Genomic DNA, 15,414 nt, shown 5'->3' on the forward strand with positions numbered 1-15,414 from the left:
GTTCTTGAACTTCTTATGCTAAGCATTTAGTAAGGGGGACAGCAATTACAATTTTTTTTTTTTTTTAAGTCTTATGACTCAATTGAGAATTGAACCCTGGTCTCCTGGTTAATTAGTGAACAATTACCAAATGGGGTGTTTTTTTTTTTGTTGTTTTTTTTGAATAAGTGTAGAATGCTTTAAAGATGAAATATTTTATGCAAACTATTTAAAGAGATTGAAGAATATTCATTGTCTTTTAATAAAATTTACATATTTGAGAGCTTTTGAACATCCACTAATAATTTTTTTTCTATATTGAAGATATTAGTATAATTTCTTTGTACGTGGCTTCACTATGTGAAACTTACATGTAATCTTTAAATGATTTTCTAGAAATATGTGAGGAGATTTTATTTTTTTTTTCATTGTAGAGATCAAATCTGGAATATTATGCAACAGCAAAACAATTATAGATAATAAAATCAGAATATGTAACAAAACACTTGCAGTTGCTGTTTATTTATTAAAAGCTTAAAAAAAATGCATCATGACGACTTTTCTGCAGGAAAACCCAAGTTTGGATTCACGCAAATTAGGGTGAAAAGTCTTCAATCTTTGTGAGGTGGAGGGGTGTCACCAAAACGTCTGGTAAAGAGAAAAACCCAATAAGCATGTTGCATTGCAGCAAAATTCTTTCTCCTCCAATGTGAAATCTGACCAAAACTAACAGGATTTGCTGCAAGCAGTACACTTGCCCAGCACAGGGTTAGATTCTTAGAATGAATCAGTCATTCCGGTAGTTGGAGTGTTCATCCTCCTGAATAAACCGTTGTGAAAGCATGGATCTCTTAAATTGCAGGAAGGTTGACCTACCAAGGAAAACTTAGAACGTGTTTAGACAAGATCGCACAGAATGAAATTTAGAGGCAGGAGTAAATTTGCATATCAGAAAAAAATTTTTTCTTCAATTGTATCTCCGTTAATTATACTGATCAAAATTATACAGTCCATGTATAAAGGAAAAGAAAAAAAAATTGAACATAAAAACCGGTAAATAATCAGCAGGTAATATTGTTTAAAATTATTTTTACATCAATTGGATAAAAAAAAAAAAAAAAAAAAAAAAAAAAAAAAAATGAAGTCCAGTTCACACCGGGAAGAGTATATTTTTTTCTTTTCTTCACATCGTGATATGGATAAAAAAACCATAGGTTGTGGGGCAAAAATACAAAAAAATTTTAAATTATTGAATCCGCTGTATATTTAAATTATTGCATTGAAAGGAACCATCCAACCATATAGGAGAGCAGGGTTGAGAAAAAAAAAAAAAAAAAAAAGGGGTGGCTGATCTCATTTTTGTTTTATCAGTGGTGAAGTGCAAAGTAAGTGACTTTTTATAAATATATATATTTACATATATATTTTTAAAAATCATTCCGCTTTAACTGGTTCTTTAGGTGAATATCTGTACCTGGAAAAAAGAAAAATGATTTTATTATCAATTGTATGTTTGAAGAAATTGATCAAAATGAAAATATTAAAAGATATTTGGTTTATTTAAAAAAAAAAAAAAAAAAAAGCCATGCAGATGTGGTTCCCTCTGGTGCTGCATGTGGAATGACGCAAAAAAAATGATGAATGTGAGAAGTGTGAAGGGTCAATGCTGCCTTCACATTTTCACCAAGTTTCAGAAAAATCTAATGAATGGGGCAAAGGTTATGGGGTAAAAAGTGTCATTTTCTGCAATTTTAGTGCATTTGTGACCCCTTCTGAGCTCCTGGGAATGTTGACTCCCAGTGAAAATGGACAAATGGTGCAGTTTCACACCTTAAGACATGTATATTTGAATTCCGCACCATGGAAAACCACTATATAGGCATACATATCAAGGTTTTGAGCAATATGAAAAAAAAAGGCAGGTTTTTTTTTTTTTTTTGATCCTAAAAGTCCCAGAGGGATGCGAACCAGAATTTTGTCAGGGTCACCCATATTGAATTTATATTAACAATGGCCTCCACATTTTGGCTAAGCTTCAGGAAAATCTAATGGATGGATCAAATCTACGAGGCAAAAAGTGTCATTTTTTTTTTTTTTTTTTTACCTCTTGAGCCCCTAGGGACACCAAATCCCAGTGTAAAATGGATAACGGTGCAGTTTCAGGCCTTAATACATGTATATTCGAGTTGACTCTAGTCAGACATCAAGTTTTTGAGAAATATGAAAAAAAAAGTCACAAAAAGGGGTGTTTTTTAGCACTAAAAGTCCCCGGAGGTGCAAACCAGAATTTTGCCAGAGTCACCCATACTGGATTTTTATTAAGAACGATGGGCTCCACATTTTGGCCCAAGTTTCAGAAAAATCTAATGAGTAGCTCAAGTTATGGGGCAAAACGTAATTTTTAGCCATTTGGGGGCATTTTTAACCTCTTTTGAGCCCCTGGAGATGCAACAAGAATTTTCAAAGATTTTTTTTTACTGTGCACATCTATTTAATGAAACAGAATTTGTGGCAAAATTTCAGACAAAAAAAATGGACGGTTATCCGGCAATCGTCCAGACACCACTGAAAACAGGTCCCTCTCCGATAAATCAGGAGACCAAAAAATAGACAGTCCGAAAATTAGCAGAGTCTAGACAAACAGGGTGTGAATGAGAAAAAGAAGCTGCTTGCATAATGTTTAGACTTTTAGAGATGATCGAGGTAATGCTCAATTTATTTAATTTTTTTTTAAATTAGAAATTCTTGTTATATTTAACTAAAACAAAGTTTCCATGTTTGACAAATTATGAATAAATTATTAAGCATTCCCACGAGAAGAGGTCTATTTAACACTTTTGAATATCAAAAATGTCCATGATTAAAAAAGTTGAATATTGGTCAATGGTGAGTAATGATACCAAAAACGAGACTAATTCTTTTTTAAAATATCAAAAAGTTTTAAAAAGAACTTTTAAAAGTGGATGCCAATTTAAAAATAAAAACCATCTTATTCATCAGGAAAGTTTAATTATCTAAAGTTTATCAAAAAACATGATTAAACAAGTGAAATAAAAATCATTCATATAATAATCAGGATTCATTTTAGAAAAGTTTAATTTAATTTTAATAAATGCCCATGATTAATTGTTGCTTATTTTATCTGATGATCTGATACTATAATAACCACATTGATGGAGCAACGAGTCCAATCTTTCTGTTGTTGGTTTTAAAATATCAGTACTTAATATTTAGAAACCCATTCTTAACATAGGGATGGCGTTTTGTATTCTGTACTTTCAAACAATTTAATAAAATGTTATAAAACTTCAACTTGGTAATACTAAAAAAAAAAAAAAAAAAAAAAAAAAATGGTATGTTCTCTGCATTAGCACCAAAATATCCACATAGAACATTGATACTGACGCAATTTGAAATTTCAGTAATTGTTTCGTCGGCAATTTTACTCTGATCTGAAACTAAAATGGCGTCTTGAGCTATGGGTAAGTATGTTGTGTTTGATTTAGGTTGTGAATTGGAATAAATGGTGCCATACAAAATGACAGACATTTTCATCTTAAAAAAAAAAAAAAAAAAAAAAAAAAAAAATGCAATCTGATTAGAGTTATGACAAGGGAATATTCTTTATTATTTTGAATAACATATCAGTAGAAATCTTATGTTTTTTTAGATAAGAGTGATGTGGTTCTCAACGGATTAACTGTATCGGATATATACTCAAAAGTCAAAATAAAATATTCTGTCATAGCCCTAGTGATTATATATGAAAGTGAAACTTGGCCAGTAAGAGTTGAGGACATGAGAATGAATGTGTTAATATTGGCATACAAAGGCATTTTCATCTTTAAAAAGAAGACCTCATTAATTTGCTTAACTCATAATGGATCAAGTCCAACTAAAATATGAGATAGGTGTCAGCCATTCAACTATGGTTTTTATTTTTTACTCTAAGGTCTATATCCTTGTTCAACTAGAATTTTTCATTTCAAAAATATCCAATCCAAAAGCAAGTTCCACATCACATAACCAATTGAACGACTACAGATGCCAAGACTCACTTTATCATTAAAGGTTCATAATAAAATGACCAATAATGCTTTGAACACAAATCCCAAACTTGCAAGTATAATTTTTGCTCTATTCTTTTAGAAAAAAAAAAAAAAAAAAAAAAAAAAACTTTTAAAGGATTTCAAACAAAACTAAAATTGCAAAATTTCTAGTCACTGATACAACATTGTCAGAGTTATGCCACTTAATGTAATAAAAAAAAAAAAAAAAAAAAAAAAAGAATCATTGCACAGAATATTAAGATTAAATATTTATTCCATCAAATTGCTCCCACAATGGCCACCTAATATTTTCAATCATTTTTTTTTAAATCCAATCTTCAAATCTATATATCTATAAAAGTGAACGCGTGTCTGTCCATGTACATTTCCCTATGCAATAACTCAATTTTTAGTCTACAGACTGGAAATTTGATATACAGGGCACTGAGATTTGGAAAATCTATGATTGATTTTCGGACAGAAATTTGGCTGTTAAGGGTCAAAGTTCAACGATTTGACCTTTAAGAACTCTACCAAACTCAGACAATTTGGGGTCTAAACACTTGAAAATTTAGATATAGGTTCTTTGGACATGGATCTAACTTAAAAACTTAATTTGAGCCCAAAACAATAAATGTTAAGGGGTCAAAGTACAAGAATTGACAGTTTTTTTTTTTTTTGCTCAGCATACAGCTCACCCCCGGGCAACGCCGGGCACCCATGCTAGTTGTCTATACATGTTGTCCTTAGTCTGATTAGTAATTCTATCCAAAACTTACTTTATTACAAAAATAATTGAGTTTTTGATATTTGCTTGAACAGTACATTTAATTGAAGTTAACGATATATTCACCATGATTAAAAGTTCCATTATTTTCAAGGTTTCAATTAAGTCACCATTCATTCTTCTGTGGTAAAGTAGTTAATTCTAATTTATGCAATCCCTCCATGAAATTTTTATCCTCACTGTTGCCTTTGAAGACAAAATGACAAAAGCTTTTACTTACGTGATAATTCTCTTTAATTGGTAAATACCAGTTAGTGCAACAAACATATTGACAGCAAAGAGACTGTAGTTTTTGGGGATGATTACCAAGGAGTACCGAGACCAGATGAGTCCTTCAAGAAACAAAAAGATTTCACTTACAAAATGTTTTAAATCAAGTAAAGTAACTTCAAGCTTAAAAAAAAATCAACCGTTACAATATACAACAATACTAAATATTCTAATTCTCATCCATTTGCCACCCCACAGGGGCAAAGTTAGACACAAGGTCAGTTTAAATGCGGAAAATCCAGTTTCCTTAAAAAAAAAAAAAAAAAAAAAAAAAAAAAAAAAAAGTACTCTGGATATGATAAACAAATAAGAATTGCTTCACTCTAGAGGGATTTCTCCTTCACTGAGAAAAAAAAAAAAAAAAAAAAAAAAATGAAAGTATGAGAACAGACACTATGATTTGCTCCTAGAAAAAATGCCAAGATAACCGTTTCTAATTGTTAAATGGTCTTTATTAGCTTATAAAACTAGTTTCGGTTGATGGGACTTTCAAGGTAATAATGTCAGCCAATTTATAAGTAAATAAAATATTTTAATAAATACAAAAACGTTTTTAAATTCTTTTGAAAATATTTTTCATATAACAAAATTCTTTCATGCAAAAAGAAAAAAAATTATGATACATTAAAATAAATTTAAGTAATAAAACCCTCAAGGATGTAAAAATCACTAATTTAAGTCAATAGAATTTAAACAATTTTTCGAATTTTACTGATAATTGAAAAAAAATTGGAGAAAGCAGACAAAAATAAGGTTTGGAATGACCAACATAACAATCTTGAAAAGTCAATGGAAGTTATCGACAGGTGTAAGCCCCCACAACATGGTTTACTTTTGGTAGCCTAGTAAACTTTGGTTCCTTTTTTTATCCTTTATTTTAGATTTCAGGAGTTATGTTTCTGATAAAGGAGGAACAACTATTTTCTGGGTTGGAATCTGTCCATTTAATATTTATTGCCTAATTTCTAGCTTTGATGCATTTTTTTTTTAGCTCCTTAGATCAAGTGGCTTCATGTCTTTTCTGGATCAATTTACGTTGAAAAACACTTCTGTTCGTGCAATAAATCCTGAAGATGTGATTTCACATTTGAGACAAAAATTCTATTGCACATTATCTGTAAAAATAATTTTTGTTAGAATTTTTTTAAATCTTAAAATTGATCTGATTTTTACAACAGTAAAAAATATTTTTTAGATAATCTTTGCCACCATTTTGAAATTTCAGGTCATGTCATACTTATAACTAGATATGAATAGTTTTGATTTTTAAAAAATCTTAAAAAGCTACACAAAAGGTGAAGTGGAATTTCTAGTATATTGAGAGAGGATATCAAATTTGTTTGCAAGAAGTATAAGACAATGGAGAAAGTATATGTGGATGGTGAAGTTATCGAGGTTGTAGAAGTTTTGTTACCTTGGTGATTCCATATGAGCAGATGCTGGGGAGTTTGCATGGAGTAAGTTCAAAGAACTTCTGCCATTATTAACTCACAGAATATTATGACAATGTGAGGTCTGGAAGTGAAATCTGGCCAGTGAGAGTTGAGGATTTTTTTTTTTTTTTTTTTTTACAGTGATCGCCACTTATCAAGGCCCGGAAGCCACTCAGGGATAAGGGTTATTGCAAGTACATTACGTTAGTGTGGAGATTTGATGAAGTGTTTACTTAAGGGGGTGGTTTATTAGGAGTTTGTTAACATTGGACTTGAAGACATCCAAGTTGTAGTCCGGTGGGAAGCAGGCAGACGGAACAGAGTTCCACAGGCGTGCAGTTCTAAGAAAGAAGCTTTGTTCATGGAATCCGCGTTTTGATTTAGGCACAGATATAGAGTGGGGGAAATTTTTCACAGTGGATTCAGCTAGACGGGTGTTTTTCGTGAAAGATTGGCGAGGGGGGGACGAGAGATTGGAGTTCAGACGAGCACCTGCCATGGAAATAACGATAAAACAAAGAGGCTCGCAACAACTCTTCTGTGGGAGAGGTTGCAGGGTAGAGAAAAGGGCATTCCCCACTAAGCCACGAAGTCTATTTTGTACTCTGTCAAGGCAGGATAGGCTGTTTTTAGCAGCTCCTGCCCAGATATGGCAACAGTATTCCATCCTTGGACGTACTTGGCTTTTATATAGATAGAGAATTGCATCAGTAGTGAGATATCTTCTGGAGCGGTAGAAGGATCCACTATGCGCTACATAAAGATAGATGTGTAATTTGAGCAGGCTTATTTTTGATAACCTCAAAGAAAGATTAAATCTGGAGAGTATACGTAGATAGGACTTCGATGGTAGAGTTGCGTTGAAAGAATAGATATGAATTCTTGAGTTAGATATAGAACAGTTAAGAGAGAAAACATGGAAGTGATGAAAATTGACCTGGCCAGAGATAGGTTCCTTTGGAAGGTAATTTCTCAAAGCAGTCCAACAAATGCCAGCATGTAAAACAGACATTAAAATAGATTATGAAAATTTGTTCTTTCAAGCCATCCTTGATAATGCAGCAAAATTAACTTTGTTTTAAGTATTAAAAATGTACAGAACTTTGGCCATACCTAAATATCAAACATGTTTTACTAATGCTTTTTATATTCTTGTTGGGTTATTACATAACTTGTTAGTGAAAATTAAAAATGTATAAAATTTTAACCATATTGAAATATTTCATTTTTTGAAAAAAAAGTTTGGAGGGATGGAGGCATGTCCACCTTTGTTGGGTTACTTTATAGCCAATCATTTTATCTTTATTTAAAACATGCCCTTTCTATCTTCTACCATGTGATAGAGTTCAACCAATCAGATCTCTTGGGAGTCCCTTTGTGCATTCTGGCGATTCCTACCTGTAGCTGTCAAGGCTGTAGATTGGGTCGGACTGAGTTTTTCAGCAGGTCTTTGTAAATCTCCAATTCCAGCAATCACAAGAGACTGGAGAGAGAACAAGAAAAACGAAAAGTTGATGCAGAGAATAAATGATCTAAATGGTATACATTAGTTATATCTTTTGCAACTTAGATTAATAAGTTCTGTTCTAGATTCCTAGAATTCTACCGACTAAAAGAAGTAAATTTGAGAAGTTGGAAATGATCTTTGCAAATAATTTTATTTTATTTTTCTTTTCTATAAATTTTTTTTCTTTTACTTTCTGACATTTTTAATTATATTCACCTTAAATGTTTTAGGTATTGTTGAGCCCCTGACAAGAAAGATTAATTCACATAGGTATTTTCTGATGTTTATATAATCTTATAAAAGTTTTACATATCTATTGAGCACTATTGAAAGGATATTGGTATTTTTAGTTCAATACATTTGAAATTTAGAAGATTCTGTAAGGCAACCACTCTTTTCCAGCAGAGTATATCATTCTCAACAGCATCATCGAAGAAGTTGAGCAGTTCAAATATCTTGGCACAACTTTTATAACTACAAGACAGGGTGAAGATGAAATGGGAATCTGTATTAATCATGCTTGTGCAGCCTTCTGCTATCTCCAAAGCAGATTATGGTTTCAAGAGATAAAACTCTTGAAAATATATCAAGTGTTGATACAGACTTAATCCCTACAAAAAAAAAAAAAAAAAAAAAAGACCTTCATGCACAAGGTCTTCAATGTGTACTACTTCTGGTGCATCCTATGCACCCATCTCAAACCAAATCGCACCATCCGTGAAGCAATACTACTAGCATCAAACTTTTTTAAAGAGACTTTATTGGTTTGGTCAAGTTCTTCCATGTTGTGAGGAAGAATTGATCCGCAAGCTGATAGTCTCAGATCATACTTGTCGGATAGAATGCATAAATGGGCAACTGAAGACTTCGATAGTAACAGTGATAACAGATGGAGCTGATGGCCGTCTCATATACTTGAGAGATGCTGAAATCAAGAAATGGTTGAAATATGCCAAAGATTCAGCTGCAGATCAGCAGAATTGGACTGCTGTCACAAGATGCAGTGAACTCATTTGGAGCTAGTTTAACTCCAAAATAAATGCCCCTACAGTTTTTGAATTTTTTTAGATAAGGACCGATATATAGATTATTCCAACTACTGTTCTATCTTGAGTGTTATTTTTACAATGTTTCAGGTGTCTCTTGCCAAACTTAATCTTTCTCTAAAACTCTGGAATCTGCACAAAATATACCTCTCCACAAGGGCAGAGTTAGACACAAGGCCAGAAAATATTTAAACCACAGGAGTAGCATGCTCTCGTTATGTCAACTATGAGCAAGAGTCTTAAGTAATTTGCAATTTTATTACTTAGTATTGCATTCAGAGAATTAAACCTTCAACCTCCAGAAAATAAGTCTGGATGAAAACAATGGTTAGAATAATCCAAATATAGTTAAATACAATATTTGAAAGATGGCTGATTTTGTCCTTTTAAAATAAAGGACAAGTCTAGATTTAATAATACAAACACCTTAAAAATTTGTTATGATTTTAAAAGCAAAGAGGAAAGGCTGGGTAAACTTGAGAAATTTATCTCCAAATTGGAATTCTAAACAAAAAATATTTATTTTTAAAAATTTTTTTTAAATTGCAGAAAAAAAAATATGCTCACCCATTTGAAAGCAGGGGCCCAAAAGAATATGGTTTTAGGACCTGTGAATAGGAAAAAAAAGAAAATGACATTTTTGAATTATATTAATGTATCATGAAAATTAAATTTTGAAACTATATACAAATACAAAAACTCATTAAATGAAAAAATTAAGTTTGTTCAAAAAACTTAGCAAAGTGGGAGAAAACCTTTTTAAAAGGTCTTTAGTTGGTACTCTAGTACATAGTGACCATTAATTATTGCCCTTAGATTGATAAATGAAAAAATCTAATATGTAAAAGGGGTGCAAGTGTTCTCGAGTGGTTCCAATATGAGGGATAGATTTATTGCATTAGAAACTGCACACACGTAACACCTAACTGCTGAGTCATATTTTTGGCGCTATTTTTAGGTTTCAGTTCACCGCTTGTCTTTCACAAATACAAGAGGCCGAAGGGATGCAAGAAAACTCACTCGAGGTATGTAGCCTCAAAACCCTTTTGTCTCATCGAGACGTATTAATGCCCTAACGTGAGCAAAATGTTATTTTCAAACACTATTGTATCCTTCACTTGTGCTCTTTGACTTTCTTCATTCCTTGTATAACGTATCTCCGAGACGAATTTAAGGTCTACATTTCGACCTGCCCATTCGGACAGTTATTTACAGTGAACTCCCTAATGACTACCGGACTCACAGCATTCATCCTTGGAAGACATCACTTAACTCATCTACTCGTTTCAACTATTCTTCGAACAGCGTGAAGTCTTAAATCCTGCAAACGTGAAGATAAACCATGACCTTATATTCTTACGGGTGTTACCAGCTCTGTTTCGGCAGAAAGCTAAAGACGGCATCTTTTACAATTTGGATCTTTTTACTTTAATAAAATTTACGTTGAAGTTTTAAAAAGTGAGCCTGTTGTGATTTCTATTTACCCCCCCCCCACATACCCACACACATAACTTGGTGTGCTTTTCTTTTGCTTTATTTCTTTTTCATCTAATTTCAAATTTTCCGCGGAAGATTTGTACGTCATGTGAGAAGGCAGTTTGCTTGGTGGAGCCGTCGTTTATGCTACAGCGCTCGTGCAAAGCGTAAACGGAAGCTGCAAAATGGTGGGAAGTAGTTCAGGGGTTAATACCATGCAAACGGTAAATTTGCCCCAAGTTTGACTATCAGATTCGTTGTCAGCGACCTCAATTACCTATAAAAAAAAACAAATTAGAGTGGTCAGTGTTCTGTTGTAGCGTATCTGGATATTTACCGAAAAACGGTTAACTAAACTGCAGAAGCACCCATGAAGCCACATAAGTTCTATAATTGAATCCCCCTCCCACAAAAAAGAACGAAAAACAAAAATGTTTGGTGCTTATATTTTTGTAAATCGCATTAAAAACTACACAAGAAAAAAAAAAAAAAAAAAAGTCTCCAATTTGTACTTTTCTTTAATTGTACCTATTTAAAATGCCTCCCCACAGGACAGAGTTAGACACCAAAGTCGTTTTTTTTAACGTGGAGAAAAGGTACAAAAATAAAAATGGTCTCAGTCGTGAAGGATATCTCCACTGAAAGAAAACGAGAAATGGAAGTGCCGCATCTGAACAGATACTACACTTTGATCTTGGCCAAAAGTAATTGTAAGTAAAAAAAAAAAAAAAAAAAAAAAAAAAAAAAGTCACTAATTTTTTTATTGATAACGCCATGTGAGAAGGCAGTTTGCTAGGTGAAGCAGAAGTAAGCCGTTGTTTATGCTGCAGCGCGCACGTAGCGTAAACGGAAGCTGCAAAATGGTGGAAAGTAGTTCGTGGGTTCAGGGGTTAATACCATGCAAACGGTAAATTTGCTCCAAGTTTGACTATCAGATTCGTTGTCAGCGACTTCAATTACCTATAAAAAAAAAACAAATCAGAGTGGTCGTGGTCGGTATTCTGTTGTAGCGTATCTGGATATTTACCTTAATTTTTTCACTTTCTTACTAAAATGCGCGCACGCGCGTAGTCACCTGACGTGACTAAGGTGTATGGAGACATGGACATTTTAAATGACAAAATATTTTTCATAAAATAAAGTTTTCACAAAAGGAAAAATATTGCTGTCAGTAAGTTTTCACGAGCGGTTTGCAAAAGCATATTTTATGTTTTTTTCGTTCTTTTTGGGGGAGGGGGTAGTCAATTATAGAACTTGTGTCGTTTAACAGGTGCTTCTGCAGTTTAACTGTTTTTCCATGGAGGGTGGGTGTGTTGTGGCGGCCGAACGAAAAACACCCGCCTCTCCATGGAAAAACAGTTAATTAAACTGCAGAAGCACCTGTTAAACGACACAAGTTCTATAATTGACTACCCCCCCTCCCACAAAGAACGAAAAACATAAAATATGCTTTTGTAAACCGCTCGTGAAAACTTTTAGATCAATTAAAAGGGGGTTAATACCATGCAAACCGTAAATTTTCGACGGATTTGATTATCAGATTTGTGGCCAGCAACATCGAATATCCCTGAACAACAACAAATTAGTGGTCGGTGTTACTGTTCTGTTACTTATTTCTTGGAATTTACCCCTTCCCCCTCCAATAACACTTACGCCAATGCCGGTGGTGGAGAGGGGGATTTCAGTTACATGTGGCATATTTAGCTTTTGGCATTTTTTCATTATTGGAAAACAAGATGGTCGCTAGCAAAAACAACAGTGATCGGGTTTTCAAATATTGGATAACCGCGTGTTTGCGCAAAAAATAAATGCGATATTCGTTCTAAACCTATAAAAGTCGACAAATTAAGGTAAATGCCGAGGGGTCGGTAAACTTAAATTTACCAAGTTCAATTTTCAAGACTTAATTTCGGTACAAAAATAAAATTTAAGCCGAATGGTCAACGTTAAAAAAATGGGCGAAGACAAGACCATGTAAAATAGATATGTAAGCGAACATAACATGTCCGATACAAGGTCAAATATACGCGGACTAAATAAATGCCGCAAGGTCAATAGCAAATGTGTTATTTGATTTATACGATTACATTAAATTGGACAAATAAAACAAGTTCTAGTATTTCTATCGGGGGGTGGGGGCAGGCACATATCAACCCGGATGTTTCCAAACAGATTGCAAATGTCTGAGCGGTCGCTGAACAATCAGTACAAACATTAAATGAAACATTCTTGATTTTCCACAAAGTTCCGCTTTTTTTTTTTTTTTTTTCCCCACTTTCGGTTTCTGCTGATCGTTTTGCTTTACGATGAAAGTCCGGGAAAGTCCCTTATTAATGCTTACTAGTTTTAAAAACTAGTATTCTGAAAACCAAATTCGTTTGCTTATTTTAAAACTGGTAAACATGAACCGGAGGGGACTTTTCCAGGGCATTCATCGAGAAGTAGAACTGTAACCTTCGAAAATAGACGAAATTTACGAAGGTCACGGTAGAACGTTCAGCGAAAATCGGGAATAAAAACATGCGAAACTTGGAAGATAACCACAACGTTTATCTTTTTTTTCCTGACTTAACATTAGGGGAAATGACCCCCCCCCCAACACACACTCGTGTTAATAGGTTTATTTTCTTCAAATCTTATTTAAGATTTTTCAACTTAAATTTTTAAGGGGCTAAAATGTTTTTAACGCTAACCAAAACAAGTGCGTTTCTGTTTGTTGCAGTGCTTTTATGTCATTTGCCGTTTTATATTTGTGGCTTTCAACTCGTAAACTGTCTTGTTCCATAACCGCAATCTGAATCTATCGTATCGATACAGGTACGGTCAGAATTACCTGAAATTCTAATTTACTAAGTGTACTTCTATTTCGTTTTCTAGCGCTTCTACAGAATTTTAACCGAAAATGTGATTAAAATTCTGCAGCAGTAGTTACTTTCCTTTATAAAATTGATATGCTTAAATTATCGACTAGTTATATTTACCTCTATAGAAGGTCAAACACAAGGTTAGAAGACTTGAAAGGACAGCATACTTAGCTGAAGTGAATACCTGTCTATAAAAAATACCTGAGCAGCCCGTCGCCATTTCTCAGTAATTTTCTGGCGATTTACGACGAAGAACGGCCAACCCCCCTCCCAACATAGAAACCCGTTCTTAACATGGTGATGGGGGGGGGAGTGGGCATCTATACTACGCTGGGGCAGGTCGCGCGCAAAAAAAAAAAAAAAAAAAAAAATACCGAGGGTAATACTTGTGAAGGTGAATAATCTCTTAGGACTGCAATTGCATACCTCGGCCTGACAACAAAATCACTATCGGACTGATTGTCGAAGACGTACTTACTCGACTGGAAAGAACACCTACTCAAGTTAGTTGTGCCAGGTAAGTATGTTTAATTTATGTGGTGAAGTCTCAAAGTCCGCAAACTGTGTCAAAAAAAAAAAAAAAAAAAAAAAAAAAAAAAAGTCGCATTGTACATATTTTTTGTACAAAATAAAATTTCATTGTTTCGCCGTTTTGAATTTACTTCATGAAACATTTTTTAGAAATCTTTTGACAATGGGGACTTTGAGTCGCCTGTTTTTCTGATTCACTAATATCAGGTTGGTGCAAAAAATTTATATATATAGTTGAACGTCAAAAAACATTTTTACACCAACCTAATATAAACACGAATTGCATAAACAATTCAAAACAGCAATCACCTTTGACTTAAAATTGGATTTTAAAGACTAAAAATTAAATTAGAATTTTATTTCAGAAAAAGAATTTAAACCTAATTATCAGTTTCATAAAATATATACGGGCGAAAACCATTCGAACAGGGGAAACATAAGTGAATCTATTAAATATTCGTCGATATGAAAATGTGAATGAAAAAAAAAAAGTGTTTACCTGCCGGATGATTCCAAAGAGGTGCAAATTTGGCAGGAACGAGTTTATCAAGGGATTTAATTACAGATCGATAAGCGGCAGCCATTTTGTATATTTTTGATTAATCCAAAAATGTTGTAGAGCTACAAAAGACTGGATATATTTCACGCTCTGCTGATATAATTGCTATTATTATTGCCTACTTTGGCGCCCTCTTCAGCAGAGCAAAATTAATCCCTTGTTGGCGAAACCTGTTTGTCACTCACTCTCATAAATACTGGAGAGCGATTGATGCACTTCCGGTTTATAATTTCCTGTTTAACGTTACCTTGACAACGCATACAAGAAAAATAAATAAATAAATGAAAAAGATAAATATAATGAAATAAATAAATAAATGGGAAAAAGTTAGGTTTCTGTTGTCAAAGTACCTTGAAATAAGAATACAGTGAAAAGGCTTATTTATTGCCTTAGGGTTAGGATAAAAAAAAAAATTAAGTTTAAATTCTGTGGAATGTGATATTAAGTACTTTAACCGAACTAATGCTTTTTTTTTTTTTTTAATTCACTGTTTGAAACACTTGATAATAAATTAAGATTTAACGGGTTAGAAAGACCAGACGAGTGTGAAATTGTTTTTAACATATATTACTATTTATTCAAAATAAAATTTAAATTTTTTTTCAAATTTTTGAATAATAAGATATTCATCTTCAGACAATTTGTTCTTTTTTTGTTCTTTTTCTTTTTCTTCCTCTTATATACCACTGTTGCGGGGAGGCCTGAAGGTGGTTAGCCAACTGACCGTGCAACTAAATATATATCAGACACAAGGACAAGGAATGAAACAACAGGACAAAGAAGAAATGACAAACTCTGGTGGTTTAGTTTAAAGACGAAGATTCGCCTTTTATTTAAACAAACGAAAGGGTGGCAAATGCAAATTTGTTCACTGGGCGATGCTGGTCCGGGATCCGTCGCCGGTGTATTCGGT

General features: G+C 33.3%; 2 protein-coding genes across 5 annotated transcripts in view; one reads left to right on the plus strand and one right to left on the minus strand.

The window, feature by feature from the left end:
* Positions 1-472: 472 nt before the first annotated feature.
* On the minus strand, positions 473-14,730 carry LOC145285956 (mitochondrial pyruvate carrier 2-like). The gene is made up of 5 exons (XM_080134482.1): positions 14,442-14,730; positions 9,639-9,679; positions 7,917-8,001; positions 5,036-5,147; positions 473-1,453 (listed from the first exon to the last, which is right to left on the minus strand). The coding sequence occupies exons 1-5, from the start codon at positions 14,524-14,526 to the stop codon at positions 1,414-1,416; spliced, it is 363 nt and encodes a 120-aa protein (XP_079990608.1). The 5' UTR covers positions 14,527-14,730; the 3' UTR covers positions 473-1,413.
* Positions 12,165-15,414, plus strand: part of LOC145285955 (cyclic nucleotide-gated channel alpha-3-like) — a 242,747-nt gene continuing 239,497 nt past the window's right edge. For 2 of the 4 annotated variants that reach the window (XM_080134479.1, XM_080134478.1), the window contains exon 1: positions 12,168-13,928. The gene's annotated coding sequence lies outside the window, so the exon portion shown is untranslated. Of the gene's footprint in view, positions 13,929-15,414 lie in introns of all 4 variants that reach the window. The other 2 variants (XM_080134480.1, XM_080134481.1) reach the window with 2 other exon arrangements.

This window comes from Euprymna scolopes, chromosome 10 (assembly GCF_053919585.1).
Source record: "Euprymna scolopes isolate OS-2025 chromosome 10, ASM5391958v1, whole genome shotgun sequence".
Classification (NCBI taxonomy): domain Eukaryota; kingdom Metazoa; phylum Mollusca; class Cephalopoda; order Sepiida; family Sepiolidae; genus Euprymna; species Euprymna scolopes.